Raw genomic sequence first — 23,891 nt, 5'->3', positions numbered from 1 at the left:
GCTTTTCAACATGGTGGAGGTAGGAAGGAATGTCATGCTTACTGTCACCCCACTCCATGCTACCATTAGGTAGCATAATACAGCAACACAATCGTGTTTATTTGTATGAGCAAAAGCTAAATCCTCCACATAGCGTAGTCTGATTAACCTCTCTGTACTGAAGCCTGTGTGAGACTGCAGAAACCTTCATTTTGACTCTGTGTGTGTGTGTGTGGTTTGTGTGTCTATGTGAGTGTGAGTGTTTGTGATAACTGCCATCCAATGAAGAGAAAAAAGTTTCTCTGGTGAAGTCTGAGAGCAACAAAGATCTATGGGTATACCAATAAGTGTATGGAAGGTAACTTCATACTGTGTCCATTTAAGCAAAATAATAGTAGTATATTCTCCCACAGGGACTATTAGCTCCCCAACTGTAAGTTCTTGGCCAACTTTATAGTACAAGTCATGAGTTTTGTCTTATGGAGTGGGCCTTAAATCCAATCAAAAAGTGGTTGTTTAAACCAATAATATCTATGCCTCTATTGCATCAAGGAACCTTACTCAACTATGAACACTGTGGGCTACAATAATGACCAGCCTGGAAAGATACTCTTTGGTGCAATTGTGATATAGAAATTAAGGGAAAATTTTCTTTTTCCTAAAATATAACTGTTATAAAGAAGTAGTTATCTAGTCAGGAACTATAATTTACTGTCACCTTTGGTTTCTACCAATAGACAGAATCATTGTCCCTATATGGTCTAATCAGCCAGTATTCACAGTATATCTCCCTAGAAGAAAGTTACCTGCTAATCAAGAATACCACACCAGACTACCATATGAATAAGAAAAAAATCTATTTTATTAAAACCACTGAAATTTACAGATTTGTTTTGTGCAGGGGCTATAGCATCCGTAATGAAGTTTCAGACTCCTCACTGCCCCAAGATGAAACTGTATGTGCATGTGTGATGTGTGTGTGCCACTGCACCTGTTATCTAAGACAGTTGTATGTGCATGTGTGATGTGTGTGTGCCACTGCACCTGTTATCTAAGACAGTTGTATCGCTACTCTTCTGCCTTCTATCTTCTTCTCCTCTTCCTTTTTTCTCTTTCCTTTCTCTTCTTTTCTCTTCCTCCTTTTCTTCATTTTTCCTCTCTCTCTCTCCTCTTCTCTTCCTTCCTCAACTTATCATTACCCAACATAAGCATACAGCTCACTCACTAGATTTGACTCAATGCATTCAGAAGAAAGAAATCTTCATGAAACAAGATTCACACCTTCTGGGAATATTAAATAAACCAGTCCCTGAAACTAGGACATTTTTAAAGGAAATGTCATGGCCATTTTTATAGCATCATTCAATCTCTACAATAGCACTTTATATGTTAAAGGATCCTCACAGTAGTTTATTTTTTTGTAAATATCACCATGGCTCTGGTAAATAGGGCCTGTACTATTCTCAGAAAAGCAATGGAACTTAGCATTGATAACATGCATTAACTACGATAGAACTGGGTTGTAATTCTGACCTTTTCACAAACACTATTTTTGAGAGGAGCAACAGTCACTTGGCTATACTTTAAGCTTATTTAAAAAATCATTTACCAGTGACTGTTGAAAGACCCTCAGAGAGGACCTTTTTCTCCGATGAAGACCCCAGAACCAGGACACTCCGAGACCAGGCCACAGGATGCAATTAGCAAGAGGTTTATTGAGTAAACACAGGTACCTGTGGGCAGCAAAGCCTTTCAGAGGACTTTGCGCGCCTGCTAACTGGAGGGCGGGCTTTTTATAGGGAAGAGTAAACAACAAGTTTAAAGAAGCAAAACAAAAGCATGGTTATCGGTCGCTCGGAATGAGGCGGGGGCATGAATGGTTTCCTCTCTCAGCATGGATGTTTGGCAATAGTCATCCTCTTCCTATCTTTATAGATATCCTGTTTTGCAGTCAACCTGCTTTGTTGATGTGCTATCTTATTGACATTCTTGCAGTCTCCCTATCTCAAGACATCCTGCTCTCTCAAGCACATGGGATGTTCTTACGAGAGCAGGCTGGCTGCTGATCCGGAGAATTTTTTTAAAGCAAACAGGACTTTCCCCCGGGAGCATGCTAGCTCCGTGTTTTGAGGAGGGGGTCTGTAGGGTCTTTTACTGTCTCCACCCTAGCTGAGATGACAGTGAATGAACTAACAGTGATAGATATATTAATGATGGAGAAAAGTGGCACTTGCTGAATAATTGACTGGGGGATCCTGAAGGTTAAAAAAGACATTTAGTGTTGCAAGAGGCCACTTGTTCGTCCCTGGCTACCCTAACTTGAGATAATCTCACAGAAATTATATTATATGCAATACTGTTTGACTTAAGCACATTGCTAGCTAGCTTTTACGTATAGAATTGACCTATTTCCATTATTTTATATTTTACCATGAGGCTTGTGAACTACCTGCAAGGTCCCAGCTGACACCTCACATCTTTCCCCTCTGGCGGCTACATGGTATCTCCTGACTCTGGCTTCTTTCTCCCAGCAATCAGTTTAGTTTTCCCAACCTAGCTCTTTTCTGCCATGCTATAGGTCCAAAGCAGTTAACAATTTAGGATGATTACAGATTGAGGAACACCTACTACTTTATTCATTCAGTCCCCTCCATTCTTCTTGGAATATTCTCTCTGCCCACCTCAATTTCATGTCCCAGCAGGATATGCCATGTGCTCATACTAACCTCCCCATCAAGCTATCTAGGAATGTTCTAGAAATGGACATTTTATTTAACTCTACTGATAAGGTCTTTTCTCCTGCTTTTTGTGCTTTGTTGTTAGAGAACCCAATCACTGCCCAAGTAGCTATGAGTTAGTTATAAAGCTGCTGACCAGCACAGTCAACAGAAATATACTGTGAGCCAAGTGTGTAATTTCAAGTTTTCTAATGACTATGTTCAGAAGAATGTATTTTAACAATATACTTTAATTTTAACAATTTTAACTTCAATTTTAACAATATACTTTACTTAGCACAATGCACCTCATATATTATTTTTCATCATGTAATCAATATTTTTAATTAATACAATGGTTTACATCCCATTTTTCTTGTCCTTGACCTTCAAAATCCAGTGTATGTTGTATTTTTCTACTTAACAGCAAGCATACCACAATTTGTACTGAGCACATTTAAACTGTAACAGGTGATCATCATACTGAATATTGCAAATCCAGAAAATCAGATTGCCTACCAACTATGCAGAGAGATATACAGAAGAGGAGCAGAAGGACAAAGAATATTGGTGGTGTTCAATTTCCTGGTTCTCAGAAATTTTGATGAAGAGCTACATGCCACCCTCATGTCAGCAATAACCTAGATATTCTATGAAATGTTCCACATCTCTTTCAATGATAACCTACTTTTATTTGTAAAGTATGTTTTCTAATATTGTTAATAACAAGTTAAACTAGTAAATTAATAATGAATTATTTTGGTAAAGTTAGCTACATGATTCTACCTGAAGGATGATAATTTTATCAACTTGTATAGCCAGCCCTCTGTTCTTAGCAGGCATTACTAAAACCAAAGATGAAGAATACTGAAAGTGGAAAATACATTAATAGAACCAACCTAGCAAGCATTGGAGCTTAATAACACAGTCCACTACAGAGTTCTTTCCCCTCATAATTGTCTAGCTGAATGGCACTGATCAGTTTCACTGTGGTAGTTTGAATGTAATTGGTCTCCATAATCTGATAAGAAGAAGCACAATTAGCATTGATGGAATAGGTATAACCTTGGTGGAGGAAGTGTGTCACTGTAGGGGCAGGCTTTGAAGTTTCCTATGCTCAGTGTCTCAGTCAACTTCCTGTTGCCTGCAAGACGTAGGACTCTCAACTACTCCTCACATTGGGAAGTTGAAAAAATCATGAATTAAGCTATCCTGAGCCTGAAAACTTCTGGATCTTTCCAAAAGAACCTATCTGTGACTCTAGAATTATTTTCAATAGTACTCTAAGCAGCTACTACCAATAATTAGAGTGTTGTGTAAACGGCAGTATGTGTCACCATTTATCAATGATAGCAACGTGCCTAGTCCATCTTTTCTTTGGTGAACACTGAGACCTGTCTTTATAAACGTATCCCATGTGAGGCAGCCAGCCCCACCTCGCTTGATAATAGCCTGTGTGCATATTCAAGTTTGAAGAAGGGCGTGTCTTCAGTGGTACTGGAGAACCTTCGATAGCTGAAGAACATCAAAGCAGTGCTAAGTGAGTTGAACAGACTTCATATATATAGTCCCCAGACCAGGGTGACTTAGAATGCCACACTAAAATAGAGAATTTTAGCCATTGTGAGATGTGGCAAATGAATTACTCTTTATAATGGACCCATTTCTTAAATGTTTACTTTTTGATTGTCAAAAAAAGTCATTGAAAAGAGAGTGATTGAAGTGTCCTGATTTTCTGTCTGTAGACTAAAGTCAAACCTCTGGATAGATTCCTGGTGGTGCTGATGGGATTTTCAAAAGGGAAAATATAGTTGCACAACTGTGTCTGAAGGAGACAAAAAGAAAGAGGCTTTATTAGAAATTGAAATGCAGCATTTTCCCTTTTTCCTTCTCTAATTGTTAATGAACAATGGAATTTGCAGGGAGCCAAAACCCCTTTTTCTTCCTGGTTGCTCTGCAGTTCTTCAGAAATTACTTTCCGTTTACAAAAATGCCTTTTGTGGAAGAGAAAGAAACTACAGTTTTCAATTAAAGCATCCAGAGCTGACCGCACCCCAAGCAGCTTTATTAGAATAATGGCTGATACAATGCTGCCCTCTAGCAATGGCTCAGACTGGGCCTGGGCCCCAATAGTCCTCTCCCCATGTCACATGAAGTCAGTTGGACCCCTCCAGACACCCAGAACATGTTCAAACAGAAAAGGATGTTTCACATAGATTGATTCTCCAGTGAGAATCTAACAATGATAGTTAACTAAGGCTTAGAATGACCATGTAACTTCCCCGAAGTCACACAGCTTATCATTGATATACCAAGGATTGGAATCCAGATTCATACCTTGTTTTATTATTAGCCCATTTATTATATGCCCCCTGCTCCCTTGTTCTCTGGCTGACTTTCTGTGATCAGGATATGGAAAGTTTGTTGATGTCAGAAAAGGGAAGAGTTAATGATTTATTACCATGGCAATAAACCAATTGTTTAGCTTATCTTAACTTTTAATGAGAGGAAGAAGAATACACAAAAGAGTGAGCACGAATTCCTGGAAATTCCAATGTGGAATCGAGTTTATGGATGTGCGATAAACCTCTCATGCAAGCTTGCATGCACCTTCATTTGTAAGCAACCACAATTAAACATGACTGCAAAAAAGTTGTGGCCAGTTTGAGTCAATAGGGAGAACCTGCCTTCTTAACCTCTTTTCATGGTTCTCAAAGTGTAATAACACAGTTGAGGTTAGGGTGAAAAGTGAGAGGCACATGGTTAGGGTGAAAAGTGAGAGGCACATGCACATATTAACTCATGGATTCATTCATATATATGTATATATATATATATATGTATATACACTCTAAATAAAATAAAAAATTTGAAAATGGACTGCTGTATGCATTGGTGTGTAGTCTTCAAGCACAGGCATGCTAATCTTCTCTGGATAGTTCCGCTTTTAGTACCTTGCCATCAAAATGCATGAAACAGACAAATAAGCTTTTATTATACTCCATTTTGGGCTAGTGTGGGATTATTTCCTAGCACAACAATTAATAACTTCCTTTCCTTAGTCATGTGCCCCTTTTCATGATGGAAAAGTGAAAATACCAGAAAATTAGTACTGACAAAGAAGACTCAGCACTTGGCATAACCATCAAAATCTCTTCCCCATGCAGAGTCCTGGGCCCAAGACTTCTTCCTGGCCAATGAGAGGATACCTTAGGATAGTGTAGCTTCCTTAATAGTTCATAGCTCAGACCTGAGGCTGCTCACTCTGAGACTGCAATCTGAGAGTGTGTGCATAAACTCCTAGGGTTAATGATAGTCCATAGTGATTGATTCTGTTCCCTGAATATTGAAAATTTTCCCCATATGGAAAGAAAAATTCATGTTGGGGAAAAGGGGTGAGCAGGATTACTTTTTATTCAGACTTCCACTGTTATAAGCTTCAAATATTGGCTGATGTTCAGCAGCAAATTTGTTCAGTGAGCCCTCAGAGGGGTCATCAAGGCTAAAAATAACAAAGCTTTATATGTACAGTAGTTCCCTTGTATAGGCATCTGGGAACAGATTTCACATGTTCAAATCCCAGCCCTACTGCTTTCTTTTCTCAGTAGCTTCAGGTCATGTGGTGGTAAGAACAAGAATAGCCTCCATGGGCTCTTATATTTGAATGCTTAGGCACTAGGAAGTGGAACTCTTTGAAAGGATTAGAAGGATTACAAGGTGTAGCCTTGTTGGAGAATATATGTCACTAGGGGTGGGCTTTGAGGTTTTAAAAGCCTAACAAGTCCCAGTGTCTCTCTCTGCCTACTGACTGCAGACCAGGATGTAGAACTCTCAGCTACTTCACCCACACAACATCTGCCTGTGCTGCCATACTTCCCAACATGCTGATCATGGACTCAACCTCTGGAACTATAATGTGTTCTTTTATGAGTTTCTATGGTCATGGTGTCTCTTCACAGCAATAGAAAGTGACTAAGATAAGGCAGTTACTTAACATTTCTGTGCCTAAAGTTCCTAGTCTAAAATAAGATCAGTATGGTCACCTGATTCTCAAAGTTGATAGTGGTTTTCTTGCAAAAGCATAAAGCTAAATCTGTCCAAAGAAGGTGTGTTAGACTTTTCATTGTTATAGTAACACACCTGACATAAACACCTCAAAATGAATAAAGACTTATTTTGCCTCACGATTTCCAAGGTTTCAGTCCATGGGTCACTGGCTCAGTTGTTTCTGGATAATAGTGACATGATGGCAGAAGGATGTGGCAGAGCAAATTTGTTCAACCCATAGTACCCAAGAAGCAGAAAGAGACAGAGCAAAAGGGACCCAAGTGAGATAGAGTTTCTCCTGACCTACTTCCTCCAAAAACTCTACCTCTAAAGTTCCCAGTGCCTCCCAAAATAGTGCAACCAGCTGCTGACCAAGTTTCCAACATGGCTCAAACATAGGAGCCTATATTTAAGGGCCATTTCAGATCCAAATTGTAACTGGGGGCCAGTACTAGTTAAACCTCTCATTGTTGTGTCCCAGAATCCAAGTTCCCAGCTACAGTAAGCCTCTGTGTTCCCTTCTTCAGCTAAAGGGGGGTCAAGTGGTGGCCCTACATGGTCATGGAGCAAGGTGCTCGCCACAAGGCAGTGGATCAGTCAAAAAACAACAAGCAGTATAATTCTACTGAAATCTTCCCCCCAAAGAACTTTAGAAAATTCTCAAGGATTCTAAAACACACAGGTGAGGGCAGGAGTTGGTGATATCTAAGTTCTGCTTGCTTCTGGGGCATTATTTTTATCCATAAGTGTGAGGTATAGAAAAACATGAACCACCATTTTTTTCCATCTGACAAAAATGGTCCCAAGTACTTGGATATAGGATAGCCTGGCTCCATGAAGCTGCTGAGTGGCTCTTGAAATATTTCTAAAAATAGCTGCCAGGGTTTCTGGACAAGGGAATGGACTCTGAGAGAGTGAGTGGCCTTCATCAGTTCCATTTATCTCTAGTGAGAAGAAAAAAAAGCAAGAGGAAGATGAGCAGCTGTGGAAGAAAACTGAGAAATTGCCATTGCTGTCCATTATCGTGGCCATAAGAAAATGAGTTTTATTTTGAAGATATTTTCCTTCCTGTATGCATTTTACAGGCATGAGTTATGACTTCTGTATCAGACATTTCTTTTTCAGTAGATTTTTGCTTGCTTTTCTGAGATAAAAGCAACCCTAGCTGAGCATGAACATCCACACTCTACTTGGGTCTAGACTGGGCCAGATGTAAGCCAATGGGCAAAGAAAAGAGGGTGAAAACTGGGTCTCCTGGGGCTGGTTGTCTCCTTGCCTGAAATTTGTGTTGCCCAACTTACTGAGCTTTTTTTTTTCCTGAGGCAACAGCACTAGTAATGGAGGCAGCCCCTAGAGCCAGATTCTCACGTACCCTGCTGTGGGGCTGCCAGAGTGTCTGCCAGTCTTTGCTTTCCTGAGAATAATTTTTCTCTTCCTGGAATTAGATCCAATGTTTAGGGTAATGAGGCAGCAGACTCAGAGAGGCTTTTTGGTTCTGCCCTTGGTGTTCTTGGCATTCCTTCCACAAGACTAGATTATTTGGCCAACCAGTCTCCTGGACTATTGCATCAGGGGATCCAACTGTCTCTGACCCCTTCCTCTACCCTACCTCCAAACTCTCATCAACATAGATTTCTATAATGTTTCAAATGTTATCAATCCTTCTGTTTTTAAAATATCTTTGAATACTACACTACAGACATTTTTACTGAACAAATAAATTGGTCCTATTTCTATAAAAATTCCTGTTTTCCTGCCTCTTGTTTTCAAGTCATCTTATCTGTATCATTTCCATGTATTCTTGCTTGTTGTACATCCCCTACTTAATTTTGGTGGAATTTTAATATGAGAAAAGGTCTTAACTGTCCACCAAACAGTGGCCAACTTATTGTGTTGAAAGAACTCAAGGGTAAGAAAGATAGCTTTCCAATATGTATCCCTAAGCCTGAATCTGATGCCCAGGCTCATGTTGGAAGAAGAGACTCGACTCCCAAAAAGTATTTTCTTGCCCATTTATATGCAACTTTTCCCCTCCATACACACACAAAATAAAGGTTAAAAAAAATTAGAGAACTCAATAAATCAAATTCTAATGTCCAAATTAATTCATTTTTCACAAATGGCCTTTATTTTTATGATTACAAATGTAATACATGCTTACTGTAGTGAATCTGGAAATCACAGAGAACAGTAAAAAGAAGAAAAATAAAAAAAACTATAACCCACCACCTAAAGGCAAACACGGTTCATATAATTTTCTAACTACCTACACCTGTTTAGACACCAAGACCCTTAAGAAGAGTGCTGGCCATAAAGCACAACAGCCAAGGGGAGCAAGGGCAATTAAGAACTGAGGGGATCACCCAGAGGTCATAGCTAGAGATTCCACACCAAAGGACAAGGGCCATAAGCAAGAGATCAGAAGCTAACAACACAAGAACAAGTTAGGTACTATAACACTGTAGTGAGATGGTGCTTGGCAAGGGTTTATAGCTCAGTACCTGTCACGTGGCACATTACCAACAACTGTTAGCCATTACTATCACTACTATTAATATTATGGGTCAAAACAATTGGTTCAGGATCGAGACTATAAACAGGGCAAGGGCCCTGGAGACCCATTTAGATACTATGAGTTAGGTCATATAAGGGTGAGTCTACTGGTTTGAAAGGGTGGTATAGAAGTGGGTATCTCTCTCTTTATAGGCTCCCTGCCAGGTGGAATGGGACAAGGGTTTCCTCAAGTTTGCCTGATGATGCATGGCAAGACACTCTAAGGTGTTTGGAGGTAGGACATGATTTCTCCTGCCTAGACTTCTCCCTGGACCAAGAATTCAAACTGGCCTTGATGATGATGACAATACTGATGGGAGTTCAGAACTTCATACACCATACACTCTTATAGTCCACACTGATTGTCAGGGCAGGTCACAGGCATGTAGGTGAAAGAGAAGGTAAAGGCAACCAAAAAGGAGATAATGTGCCTGGAGGGGAAGGCTGGAAGGTGAAGGCAACAAGGTTTATGATAATAGCTGAATGGAATGGGTCCAGGAACCAGTCCTCAAGTTAGCAGCCAAGTCAGAAATCATGTACGACTTCAAGGAGTACTACTTGTTGGTGGGGGGCTTCTGTGCACTCTGTCGAAGGTGGTCATGAAGACTCTCCTTGGGGTCTACATGTTCTTTCAAGTAGTAACAGCGTTTCGAAACATGCTGGTGCTGTGAGAAAGGGGGAAAAAAGCATAAATAAGAACCACAATTCCTTTGACCAAAGGTACTCTATCTGATTATGTTCAGTAAACCAGCAAGTTGAAGAACTGGTTAATTTATCAGATGTGTAAAAAGTGTGGCCAAGTGCTAAGTTGATGAAATTCTCTGGAGACTTGAGTCCATAACACATGTGGCTAGAAGTAGGACCCAGTCCATAAAAGAAGTCTCGCCCTTAAAACTCCACTTACAATAAACAGAGAGTTGGGATTGTGCCTACTGAGTTTTCCTACAATCCAAAACCTTCAGTAACCTGAGTCAGACATGGTTTCTGAAAATGGCTAATAAAACCAAAATATCCCTACTCACTGATAAAATTCTACACTGGGCTCTTATGGTCTAGGAACTCAGTGCCTCCTCTAGACTATTCCTTCATTCAACATGAAAGACTATGGGCTTTAATCCATCATCACTACTTCCTTATTTTTCTAATCAGAAACTGTGAGCATATGTCCCCCTGATTACCTCCTCGGTCTGCTGCTGAGAGCCCAGTTCGTTATCCATGGCCTCCTCATTGTTCCGCTTACAAGCTGTTGGCACAACTTGGCTTGAGTTGCCTGAGGATTCCTTCTCTTCAGCCAGCTGGCACTCAGTGTACAGAGACCTATCTATCAGCTCCTTTAGGCTGCCGGCCACCTTCAGGAAGATACGACCCATTTTGGTGGCAATGGCTTCCGAGAGTCCTTCCAGAAACCTGGTCCGCAGAATGGCATCAGACCAAGATAAATGTCGGGCCAGCAGCAGGAAGTCAGTGGCATACTGCCTGACTGACTTCTGGCCCTGCTTGGGATGGCAAAGAACAGCACTTAGGATGTCTATCTCAGACAGGGAGTCATATAAGCCCTGTGATCTTCTCAAGAAAGATTTATTTTCACTCGAGAGGGGGTTTCCTACCTCCATCTGCAAGATGGACCACCTCTCTGCTGCCCCCAGGTGAAGAGACACCAGAAATGCCATTTTCTCAGAATCTTCCAAAAACCCCTTCATTTGCTTCTCCTCATCAATCTCCTCTGCGTCTTCCTCCATAGAGGAAGCGGCCCGGGCTGCTTCTTGCTCTTCTAAGAGGTAACAGAGTGCTGGGGTCAGCATACCAAAGGATGGCACTTCTTTGGGTGGTGGCTTCTTCATTTCAGGGTTTGTGCCAGTCATGTGTGGTGTGCTCTTTGCCCCAGGGAAAAAGTGAGAGGTAGATGCCTCTCCCAAGTCTGGGGCTTTGTTATTCAGAGTGGGTGTCATTCCAAAGGCAGTCTGTGGTGTGGACATTGTTCCAGGTGCTGGGGTCCTCTGGGTCGGGGCTGTCATTTGTGGCATGGCTATCCCTCCTGACGCTGAGGCCCTCAGTAATGGTGTGGACATCATTCCTGAAGCTGAGGCTCTCATAAGAGGTGTAGATACTGTTCCAGAGCCCGGGGCTCTCAGTGGAGGATTAGCCATTCCCCCAGAAGCTGAATTTGTTGGCTGTGGCAAGGATGTAGCTCTAGAGCTCACGACTTTGGTTTGTAGAGTTGACATTGTCCCAGAAGGCATGGTTTTCATTAGTGGCATAGACATCTCTCCAGAAGTCATGGGTGACATCAAAGGCATGGGCTTGGTTCCAGAGACTGAAGCCCTCATTAGTGGCTTGGACATCTCTCCAGACATCACAGTTGCTGGTTGTGTGGTAGACATAATTCCAGGACCTGGAGTTCTCTCTAACTGTGGGGCCACAGCTCCAGCAGAGGGTCTCCTAAGTGCTGCAGATATGGCCGAAGAGGCTGGTGCTCTGACTGGTGGTGGAGATATCCCTGCAGTGACTGGAGCTCGCACTGGGAGTGAACACATATCTCCACAAGCTGTGGTCATCATTTGAGGTATGGACTTTGTTCTAGAAGCTGGGGTTCTCATCAGTGGCGTGGATATCACTCCAGAATCTGTGGGTATCAGAATTGGTGTGGAATCTGATACAGGGACTGAAACCCTCAGAGGTGGCATGGACATCATGCTTGAGGCTGTACCTGTCATGTGTGGATCAGGTGTTTTCTCATAAACCGGGGCTCTTGGCGATGAACCTGTCTCTCCAGAACCTGGAGGTCTCATTAGTAGCAGAGGCCTCTCTCCACAGGATGAGGCTTTTGAGAGCAATGGAGCCATGTCTGATGAATCTGGGGCTCTCGTTAGGGGTGTGGACATTGTTCCAGAGCCCTGGGATCTCATCTGCATCCCTCCCAAAGCAATGGGTCTCGTGAGTGGTGTGGATACACCTCCAGAGTCTTGAATGTTTATTGGCTGACTAGGCATCTTCTCAGAGGCTGTGGCTCTCATTAGTGATGAGGATGATGCTCCAGGACCTGGGACTCTTCTTAGAGGCATGGCCATGCCTCCAGAGGTGGTGGTTGGTATCTGTGATGGAGACATTGCTCCGGAAGCTGCGGCTCTCATTAGTGGTATGGACACACCTCCCGAGGCTGGATCTGTCTTGTGTGGCATGGACAGAACTCCAGAAGCTGTGTCTCTCATTAGTGATGCCGGCATTGCTCCAGAAGCTGCAGTTGTCATTTGTTGCATGAACATTCCAGAAGCCTTGGATGCCGTTAGTGGCTTGGACAGTGCTCCAGAGCCTGGAGCTCTCATCTGTGGCACGGATATCACTCCTGAAGCTGTGTCTCTCATTAGCAGTGTGGATGTTGATCCAGAGGCTGTGGCTCTCATTTGTGGTGTAGATGTCAATCCTGAGGCTGTGGTTCTTATTTGTGATGTGGACATTTGTCCAGTGACAGGAGCTCGAATTTTCTGTGTGGACACTGACCCAGAGGTTGCAACTGTTGGTTGTGACCCAGGCATTATTTCAGAGGTTGTAGCTATTCCTGGCTGGCTGGACATCCCTCCAGAAGTCGAAGCCCTTATTCGCTGTGCAGAAACTGCTCCATTTGCTGTGGCCTTCATAAAGCCCATGGGCATTGTTCCAGGTGTTTTGGCGATTGTTAAATGTGTAGACATCACACCAGGGGCTGTGGTTGACATTTGTTCTGTGAACATTGCCCCAGGGCTTGTGGCAGCCATCACTGGCGTGGACATTGATCCAGAGACTGGAACTGTCTTTTGTGATGTGGCCATAATTCCCGAGGCAGGGACTCTCATTAGCTGTAAGGGCATTGTCCCCGTGTCAGAAGCTCTCCCTGGTAGTGTAGACATCATTCCAGTGGCTGGGATTCTTCCTGGTGGAGCAGACATAATTTCAGGGTTGATATTTTGTGCTATGTCTGGGGACATCACTCCAGAACCAGATGCTGACATCAGTTGAGTGGGCATCACTGTGGAGGTGAGAGCAGTCATTAGCAGTGGGGACATCACCTCGGCCTCTGGGACCGACTTTGGTACTGTGGCTATATCTCCAGTATCTGGAACTGACAGCAGTGGTGCAGACATTGCTCCAGAGTCAGAAACTGGCATTGGCAGTGAAGACATGACTCCAGAGTCTGCGCCTGACATGAGTTCCATGGGAATTCCTTCTGGGTCTTGAGGGTTTGTTGGCTGAGTTGAGGTCTCTCCAGAAGCAAGGGCTGACATGATCAGAGAAGATAGCACTTCAGAGTCTGTACCTGACATTAGCAGTGATGATATCTCCCCAGAAGCTAGAGCAGTCATTAACACTTTTGACATTGCTTCTGTATCCTCATCTGTAATTTGCAATGGGGACATTGCTTCAGAGCCTGGAGCTGTCATTGGTGGTGTGGATGCCACTCCGGGGTTCATATCTGGAAGGAGGAGTGGGGATATCTCACCAGGATCTGATCCCAGGATTAACGATGCTTCAGAGGATGAAGTACTCATTATGGGCACAGATACCACTCCAGAGGATGGAACTGGCATCGCCAGTGGTGATACCTCTGCAGAATCTGATGCTGCCATTAGTGCTGTGGACATAGTCCCAAAGTCAGGAATTGTCATCATCCCTGGAGACATTAATCCATAGTCTGAAGTAGACAACAATGGGGACAATGTTCCAGAATCTGAGGCTGGCATTAACAGTGGAGACAGTGTCCCGGAATCTGAGGCCGGCATTAGAAGTGGGGACAGTGTTCCAGAATCTGAGGCTGTCATTAGCAGGGGAGACAGTGTCCCGGAGTCTGAGGCTGACATCAGCTGTGGGGACAATGTCCCAGAGTGTGGTGTTCCCATGACAGTTGTGGTGGGCAGAATGTCAAAGGCTGGGGACGTCATCAGCTGTGTAGATGTCCCTCTGGGATCTGAGGCTGAAGTGGAGACTATAGGCAACTGCAATGGAGATTGCAGGATTTGAACCTCTGCTCTGGTCTCTGCCATTGGTCTGGAGAAAGCTGTCCCCCTGTTTGGGGGGTCAGCATTTTCCTCCCTCATCATATTGTTGAATCTCAGTGAATGCAATGGTATTGACGTATCGGCCATGGCTACAGGACAAAGCAGATAGAGACTCTAGTGTGTTGTCATCAGAGCCCTGGGGAAGCCCCAGAAATCAAGAAAATCTGTAAATTAAAAAGAAGTTTAGAGGTCAAAAGCCAATTTCAGGAATAAATTCTAGTAATTCATAGAGACCTACTTTTATGAGTTGACATGCATATGGCTTTCAAGGTTATTCTATCGGTTCGAGGAAACCATATAGCAAATACCCCCAAATCTGGAGCAATGTTCCTTTCAAACTCTGTCCTTTTTAAACCAACCCACCCAGTCAGTTACAGAGCACAGTCCCAATCTTTTTAAATGTCAACAGCAGGTTCTGGAGCCGAGGAAGTCCTGTCTCAAATGGGTCAGCAGCACCACCTTCTGGCCAACAACAAAAAGTTCAGGTTTTTTTTTGACAGTGCTTTTCCACTACAGAAGTCAAAAGTCTACCCAGGTACTGGTAGGCAAGAATCAGAGAGCCTTTGATAATTATTAGTTTCTAATACACGTTGAATACCACCGATTATTTAACCCATATTGTACTATTATGATATCCCTGAATGGCTTTCTTAGGAAAAGTAGCACATTAAACTGATCAATGACTGAGAATAGCATTCCACAAAGTAAAATTTTGCTTAATACTGTCATTATTATCACTATTAATAACAGCCACCACTACAATACTGGTTACTCCGTAGGTGCATGAATATCACTGAACTTTAACTGTACAGAATTTTAAACTGCCTGTGATATGCAAGACTTTGCAACCCTGATTACACTTGGGTCTTAAATTATTATTTCCATTGTGACAGCTTTCTAAGATTAGCAAACATTGTAGCTAAAATAAGGCCACAGTGATGGTAACACTGTATCTTTGCCTCTTCGCCCTTTTCTTGAGGTTTCATGGTTTTTGGTACCACTAAGGATGCCTGTAATTGTTTGTCTGACATCCTAGACTGGAAATCAACAGCAGCTTAGTCTTTGTCAATGTGCAGAATCAAGTTGCCCTGTTTCCCTGAAAGGGAGCTGCTTACTCCCATAGCCTCACCTCCCTGTCCTGCTTCCATAAGCACCCACAGAAGGGATGCTTTGACACACAAGTTGTAGACCCACGCAGACAATCATATAAGATTAGCATATCCCCATAGCCTGATCATGCCCTAAACGGCTGGATACTGGGGAACCATGTCAAAGAAATCATCAGTCTCATGGCTTTGTGCCTCCATCACAAGGGGAACACTGACAGCAAATATACCAACAGCAAGCAGGACTGGAGCGTGCACTGGCTGGTAGTTCTTCCAGGCACTTTACCTGCCTTACATCATTTCACTCACACCGTAACACTCGGAGATTTCTTGCGGTCCTCCTTTCGTTGGGAGAATGAAGACACACAGAAATTTGATCATTTGCGTGTGACTTAAAAGATTCTCTGGCCCATTCAATTCTATAGCCCCCTACTCCTCGCTAACGGGCTGTAATGATTCACTTCTTTCCATCCTCAAACCCATTGACGAGATAACCCCAAGGTTAGGTGCCAAAGAAATACTAGAGTCCTGCTGACACTTCAGTTACCTTAATCTTAATTCATGCCATGGGAAAGATGAGCCAAGAGATCCTCCAATTCTGCCTTCCATTCTCAAAGAATCCCTGTACGTACCCCAATTTTCCACTAGGCACAACTTAGAAAGATCTTACCTTACCAGTGACAGAGAAGAGTGATTGTGCCCTTTGCACTGCAGCTCTTTTGGTCTGACCAATTGACTTATACCCCGTGCCAGTTCATTGCAGCAAGGCCCAATGCCCACAGCTGTTCTCGGCAATCTCCCTTAGCTATCCCCTGCCACACCCCCCTCTTGCCCGCCAGCCAGCCTGCCGGCCCGCCCACCCGCCCCACTGCTCTTGACTTGCTAGTGCATGCTCTGGCTCTCTGGTCCCAGATTCCTGCCTCTATATAGGCTCTGACATTTGCCGCTGGCCGCCTTTCATTTGTCAGCCCTCCAGATGCTCCGCTTTAGCTCTTGACCTTTGCCCCTTGCCTCCAGAAATCCCACCAGCCTCTACCTCACATCATTCTGGCCATCTCTGACTACCCCAAAGAGATCGACACAATGAAAGAAATGAACTGGAAAGTGTCCTCGATCAGGAAATGAAACATGCAGGTCTCTGCAACTAAGCAAGCACAGCTACTCAGGGTCCTAGATAATGCAGCTGCCCAGACTAAGAAGTGCTGGCTCAGTGTTAGAGGGAAGGACTAGGGCTGAGGACCCAGAAAAGTAGCATCAGTGAAACTCAAGGAGGTTCAACGATAGAAAAGGCGGGGGGACTGAATGATACGGACTGGGAACTGAAGACCTTAACAATGACCCATAGTCACGAGAATTTTTCAAAACTAATATGCCCTAGTGACAGAGACAGGGTGCAATCTAGTGGCCACTGTCCATTCTGCAAATCTAGGATTCAACAGGAAATTCCATAGGTTTCAAAGACCTGGTAAGAATATCATACTTAGGTATGCCCAGTGAGGACTCATCTCAGATAAACAAGGATGGAGCCTGCTCTCTAGAAGGAGGCACAAGGTCAGAGAAGAGGCACAGAAAAGTAACAAGATTCCCTCCCCACTCTCTTTTACTTTTTCAATACTGGGGATGCAACCTAGGATCTTATACATGCCACCCAAGCTGTCTACTCCTGGGACACACCCCCAGATCCACTCTAGGCTTACAGAGATTAATGCTACTGAAGCATCCTTTAGTCTGGGGGCAGAATTGGCCATTACACTTCAGACAGTCAAAGCCATCAGGTGAAGTTCAAGGAACTCAGGTTTATCGACTCAAAATTGGATGTCAGAGCCATTTACAATTATCACCCAACAGCAACTCATAATAAGCAGCAGACCATAATGAGCCTTTGGGCTATGTACTAGATACATATTACATTATCTTGCATTATCTAGGCTTCCCACCAACATGTGGAAGGTAGTTACTGCTGTCATTTTATTTGACAAGTAGAGAAACAGGCTTGAAAAAAAAATCTATGACCAAGCTCGCAGAACTAGTCCTAATAAGAAAAGTTGAGTTTGAACCCTGATCAATTTGCCTCAGAAATCATTTTCTGTTTACAGTCTATGGCTAGAAACACTCCAAATGCTCTTCTTGCTGACAGATGCCCACCTCACCAAGGAAGGAAATTCTCTTACCCCAAGTGGTTAAACTATAGTAGCAGCAGCAATGATGTTAGTGGCAGGCATAGTAGGGCCTGGCCTTGAATACTCTTCTCATAGGTCAACAATTGTGCCAAGGGCTTTGTGAGGGTTATCCCATTTGTTCTGTACAACTACCCCTTGAGCTAGACCTTGGTAATTTCCAGTTTACTGATGGGAAAGTTGAGCTTCAACAGGTGTTGTGGTTTAAGTGTAAAGTGGTCCCCGACATGTTTGTGCATTTGAACACCTGGTCGCTGGCTGGTGGAACGGTCTTGGAAGATTATGGAACATTTGGGACATAAGACACTGGTGCTGGGCTCTGGGGTTGCACTCTGCCCTCTTTCCAGTTTTGCCCTCTGTTTTCTGATGCATTCTGATGGGAGGTACCACCACCTCTGCATGCTGTGAGCCGGTGATGCCCAGCCACCACAACTCCCACATGCTGACACTCAGACCCTGGAAACCGTGAGCCCTCTGAAGTTGCTTTTATCAGGAATTTTGTCAGTGACAAGAGAAGTAACTAGCACAGTAGGTGACAATGACAAAACAAAGAACAAAGAAACGCACAGCTCTGCCGGACTTGAGTTCACTCCTCAAAATGAAACTTTCTGATCGGTTTCCCCCAAATGAAAATTCAGTCATAGAAAACCCATTGTCAGGTCAGAAAGAAGGCTCAGCAGGTTAAGAAAAAGCACTTGTGATACAAGGCTGATGGCCAGAACCTGAGGTGGAGGGAGAGAATCAACCTCCAAAATCATCCTCAGATATGTGCTCCCTGGAAACATACATGCGTGCACTCACACCACACAACACACATGCACATGTATGCCCACACGTGTGTCTGAAAACACATACACACACAAATAATAATGATAATAATAATAATTAATAAAATGTAAAGAAAACCCATTATTTTAATAATAGCTTCACAACAACCACTGTTAATATTATTATTGTACCTAGTGATTAAAGCTAACAATTACTGTGTCAGGGACTGTAGTAAAGGCTTTGTTTACTTATGTGATCTCATCTAATGAAGCATCCCTATGAGGTGGGTGTTATCCTCACCTTCATCATCCAGGTAAGAACGCAAAAGCACAGAGACATTAACTAACTTTCCCAATGTCACCCAGTTACAGAGCTCAGTTATATATAAGAACAAAAAGTTGGAAATAACCTGAATACCTGATGCTAGAGAGCACAATTGCTTAAGGGTTAAATGAGCCTTGGTACGATTTAGCAGCCCCTAATGTATCTATTAAGAATCAAAATTTAATGTGGACTTAATTACAAGATCCTTTTAAAATAAAATAAATGCATGCGTTTTTACTCTGTGTGATGTTGTACACATGTGTAATCCCCAAACTCAGAAGTCTGAGTCAGGAGAATTGAAAATTGGAGGCCACCTCTGAAAGTGAGGCTGTCTCAAAAGAAGAAAATTACAATTGTTTTAAATGTGCATATTTTAATAAAATTTGGTGAAATGATAATATAACTACATTTCTCCAGAAAGTTAAAGTCCAGAAGAGCATTTTGAAATATTAACAGTAACCATACTTGAATGGCAGAATTACATAATATATTTATTTTCATTTTCCTTATCAATATTTTCTCATTTCCCTAAGATTGTCCCATTATAGTTATTTGCAAAGAAAATAAACAAAAGTTAGTTTCCCTTTGTAAACATGTCTGACTCCCTGTGTGTCTATGTCTAGCCCTTTCCAGTCCTCTGCATGCACTTGTGAGGGATGCCCAAAATTCTCTCACAAGCAACCTCCCCCCCCCCCCCAAAAAAAAAAAAAAAACTTAACAGTTGCACCAGTTGGGCCTTTCCTTCTGAAGTGACCTCTAAAATTGTATCTTGGGTGGCTCGCTATTATTGTTTTTCTTGGCTTACATATAAAAATTATTCTTTCTAACTTTTATTTGTGTTTAATACGCAAGTAATCTAGGAATTTATTCCTAGGATTAAAAACTTGAAATCTCAGTCCAGATAAACTCCTGAGACTACTCCACCCTGCTTCCCCACAAGTCCCACCGCTCGGGCTGCTCAGAGTTGGGTGTGTCTCCTTGCAAACTTTCTCTACTTGCAATGGCATTTAAAGTTTATATCATGCAATTGCTTGCAAAAACCCAGTGTGTGCAAAAAGCTACACCTAGAAAACTGTGCTAGCCACTCCAAGGTTTCATGGTCTGGTCCACTGCGATAGTTTTCATCAGCTTGCTTCTAAGAAGGCTACTGAGAGAGGGCTTTTCATGCTCAGCCTATTTGGGCACAGAGTTCTGTCTTATTAAAGTAAAAAGTCTCTAAGAATACAGAAAAGGAAGGTCTCCTAAGGCAGGAAAAGTCCACAAATTGCTGCTTAGCATCTCTCAGATTTCTCACGTATCCACCCAATCTGTGCTGATCAATACAGCTAGGACGTGTCAAGCTCCTGCCGCCTTGCAAGAGGTAATTGAGTTTGGGGGATAGCAAGGCTAGCTGCTTGGGGAAATAAGAATAAACAAGAGACTGTTCAATATGTCAACAAATAGCTTTCTAGCTGTTGAAAATAAGCCTGCCTCTAGATTCCCAAAAATATTTCCCCCAGCCTTAGAGAACACACACCCACTTACCTGAAAACAGAGAAGCTTAAAGATCAAGCTCTAGTTCGGGGTCCCCTACCTTCCCCCATCATTCAGGAGAGAAACACATACACACACACACACACACACACACACACACACACACACACTATTTTGCTCTCCATCAGATTTAACGCTTAAAATGCCCACCCAGTTCTTTGTAAATCAAGTGAGGAATGGTCAGCATTTACTAAGTTCTTGCTATGCCAGGCACTGTGCTAAGCATTTTACATACACTATATTATTTTATTGTACAAAATACCAATAATGTGGAGGAGCTGCTCCCATTTTATAAAGCAGCTAAAGAGCTGAAGTAGAGAGAAATTAAAATGCAGTAACTTACCTTGGCTCTTACAGCTGAGAGGGAGTGAAGCTGGGCTTGTCACTCGGGTCTGTCTGACTCAGCCAGTGCTCTTAGCTCACGGGAGAGTCACACACGCTGTCTTTGAGTCTCTGAAGGGCTGTCATATGGAAGAGAGGGTAGGTGTGTTCTGGGTAGCTCCAAAGAAAAGGATTTGACTGTTACTTGGGAATTATGCTTTCATTGGATGTGCTGCAAATTCCCCCAAACAACATGTATATGCATGTCCAACTCTATAGGGAAAAAAACATTAGGAGAAGAGCAAACGGAACAGCCTTACATTAGGTGCCGTCCAGAAGGGTCTGTGGAATCAGCGAGAACAAGAGGACTGCAAATGGGCAGTATCCCAATTTTCTTAAATAAGGAAAATACATCGCAGTGTACTGTAAACTCCAGAGCTCTGTGCTTGATGTCAATCCTTAGAGATCCTGCTGCAGACTATGAGGCAGGTAATTTATAAGCAGTTACGATGTGAGTGGCATCAGGAGGTACCTAGTGGTACTCACAGGACTCTGCAAATGAGACCAGTCTCCCAGATTATTTCTAGCCATTGCAAAGCCCCCAAAGTGGGGGAGGGGGAGCTGACGTTGGGTTACCAGAGTTTTCTTTTTCCAAAGAAAGGCATTAAGAAACAAAACAACCCCAAATTATCATTTCCTAAAGAGAAAGGGCTTTCTTTAAGACACCACAAGGAAATAATCTCAGAATAAAAGACAGTCCTTTCAACACAATACATTTGTCTCCCTTTTACAAATCATTTACTACATAGTCCTCAGGCTTTCTCCTTGCAGGGGGGTTTGGGGAACAGGACACACTGCTGCAATATTTCTGGAGGATGGGAACTTGTCCAAGGACCTGCTTTCAGAAGTCACTCAGAGTTAAGATACCAACACATATAAGATCCGATACCTGTAAGATACCAAGTCTTTCTGGCCAGGAGAGAGGAGAAAAGTTTGACCTTAGCCTAAGTAAGTACATAAGCATAGATAAAGTGTCCACAGGAACAAGTCACAAAAAGAAAAGTTGCCAAGTGAGAAGGAAAACCCTGCTGGGGCGGAACTTGGCCGAGACATTTGACCTGTGCTACCCCTTGGACCATACAACTCGCTTGTAGGAATACGTGCTGATGCCATTAAGCGTTTCTATCACAAATTAGTTTCTGACCTGATGATCTCCAAACAACCTTCAAACTATTACTTGTCTTCTCGGGGCCGACTTTCTAAAAGTAGAACATAAAACATGCGAAATACCAGTTTCCAGAGCCGGGGGCTAGGTCTAGAAGGGATTCTCTTGCCGGGGTCCTCTCCGCTTCCACATTTTTACATATGCTGTAAATAAAGGCACTGATGGGATTCTTACATAACTTTTCTAGAGCTGAGAAGCCTAGCAGAAAGGTTTACATTTGAAGTCCCATGGTTTACAATATGTCTGTCTGCATTTGGTCATTTTCTCCCATGGTCTTTGCTGCCAGTTCACTGGAATCCAGCAGTTTGTGCTTCTCATGAAAAACCCTCATTGTGAGCCCCGCACCCTGACTAACCTTACTATACAGAACAACTGAGCAACCATCCCGTTCCTGTCCTCAGCTTTCAAATAAGCAAAGAGGAGAGACTGGTATCCTCCTATTTGATGAATCCGTCTCCTTTCCAAATGCTTTGAAATTGTGATTTGACTATGTCTATTGACACTGACCTTGTTTCTGAAGGTGACCACAACACGGTATACACTACTTGCAATAGCCTCTAAAACTGCCTTTCTCAAAATAAATGTATGGTGTGGAGCCCGTGCATCAGTTTCCCCATAGGAGGCTAGAAACATACACATTCAATTGTCTGGGGATCCATTTTCAGGAGTCAGGCATAGGAAATAAGAGGTGAGGCTAAGAAATCGGCAATTTATCCAATGATTCCCAGGTCCCTGAGTTTAAGAACCATTTCCCTTATTAGGAGTGGGAGTGTGTTTTGTTTTGTTTTGCTTTTTTAACACTATGCCTTGTTATGGAGCCCAAGCTGGTCTCAAACTCATGATGATCCTCCTGCCTCAGTATCCCGCGTGCTGGGATTACAAGTGTAAGCCACCATGCCCAGATAGGACATGTTCTCTGATTTTACCATCATACAAGCCTGAGCTGAAACCCCAGTACTTCTAGTCACTTCTTAAGCTATTCAGAATAATCCCAGACCTATCTCATACCTCTTTAAGAGCTTTAAAGAAAACAACATGTATAGAGTTCTGGCACATGAGCTGAAGCTCAGTAACCTCCCTTCGTTCTGTTTCTTCACAGATTCTGCCGCCTGCCTTCTCTCTCGGTTCAGCTTCTGCCTCTGTTGCCAAACTGCTCACTCTTTCGAGGTCTGGTATTCAAAATTCCCAAGAAAGAGATTCTCATTGGTCCAATTTTAGTCACCAATATACTTGGTGGGCAAAGTTTTCATCCCTGGTTCCATCATAGGTTGCTTGCCAGCCTATAGAATGACTGCTCATGGATCAGGTGCCCATTCCCCGCTCAATCAGCTCTTGCCTGGGGGAGAGGGGGAACAGAATCACGTGGTACCAAACATAGCCACCTATTCATAAGAAACTGCTACTTCTCTCGGCTAGGGTCTGTGGATAGAAACTCCTTAGAAGGGGCCCGTGGGTGTGGCAGGAATTCTGAGGCTTAGCCGGTCCAGCACACCTAGGCTGCTCATTTATCCAGCCTGCCAAAGGAATGAAGCATTCAAGTTAACTGAAGTCTCTTTTTAATTCCAACTTTTCATCTCCAGCAGGCCAGAAACAGCAGTTTAAAAAAAAAAGCTAGAAAAAAATTAGACCACAGTTGAGGAGAAGAAAAACTTAACCCTAAAAAGAGATCTGTTTCTAGAACACGTTTTTTTTTCTTCAGTTTCCAAAGCACTTTCATACCCATTTCCTCATTGCAGAGCTCACAGACTGGCAGCCACAGGCTAGATCCAGACTGCAGACAGATTTTATTTGACCCATGCAAGTTTTTTTTTTTTAAAAAAAAAACATTTTTAATTAGTTGCCAACACTTAGAAGTCAGGAGATTTCCCATAAAACCCTGGATTTCTGGCTTCTCTGGGAAAAACAGAACGATTCAGATTCTCATTCCGTCATGACAAGTGTCAGCTGGGACTGAGAAGACTGCTCCTTGCGGATGGGAGCATGAGCTCACTGGATCCTCCCAGCCACCTTGACTTTCTCACAGTGACCTACTTGGCCCCTGGAGGCATTTTTTTTATTTATTTATTAAAGATTTCTGTCTCTTCCCCGCCACCGCCTCCCATTTCCCTCCC

At 43.0% G+C, this 23,891-nt stretch overlaps 2 protein-coding genes across 2 annotated transcripts in view; both read right to left on the bottom strand.

Moving 5' to 3' along the window:
- Positions 1-8,854: 8,854 nt before the first annotated feature.
- Rtl9 (retrotransposon Gag like 9) lies at positions 8,855-20,653 on the bottom strand. The gene is made up of 3 exons (XM_005371387.3): positions 20,578-20,653; positions 10,475-14,490; positions 8,855-9,961 (listed from the first exon to the last, which is right to left on the bottom strand). The coding sequence occupies exons 2-3, from the start codon at positions 14,411-14,413 to the stop codon at positions 9,851-9,853; spliced, it is 4,050 nt and encodes a 1,349-aa protein (XP_005371444.1). The 5' UTR covers positions 14,414-14,490; positions 20,578-20,653; the 3' UTR covers positions 8,855-9,850.
- Positions 20,654-20,667: 14 nt separating this feature from the next.
- Tmem164 (transmembrane protein 164) overlaps positions 20,668-23,891 on the bottom strand; it is a 485,414-nt gene continuing 482,190 nt past the window's right edge. The window contains exon 8 of the mRNA XM_013355238.2: positions 20,668-20,725. The gene's annotated coding sequence lies outside the window, so the exon portion shown is untranslated. The remainder of the gene's footprint in view (positions 20,726-23,891) is intronic.

Source organism: Microtus ochrogaster, unplaced genomic scaffold, assembly GCF_000317375.1.
Source record: "Microtus ochrogaster isolate Prairie Vole_2 unplaced genomic scaffold, MicOch1.0 UNK107, whole genome shotgun sequence".
Classification (NCBI taxonomy): domain Eukaryota; kingdom Metazoa; phylum Chordata; class Mammalia; order Rodentia; family Cricetidae; genus Microtus; species Microtus ochrogaster.
The sequence above is the reverse complement of the archived record's forward strand: the minus strand, read 5'-3'. Positions and strand labels throughout refer to the sequence as shown.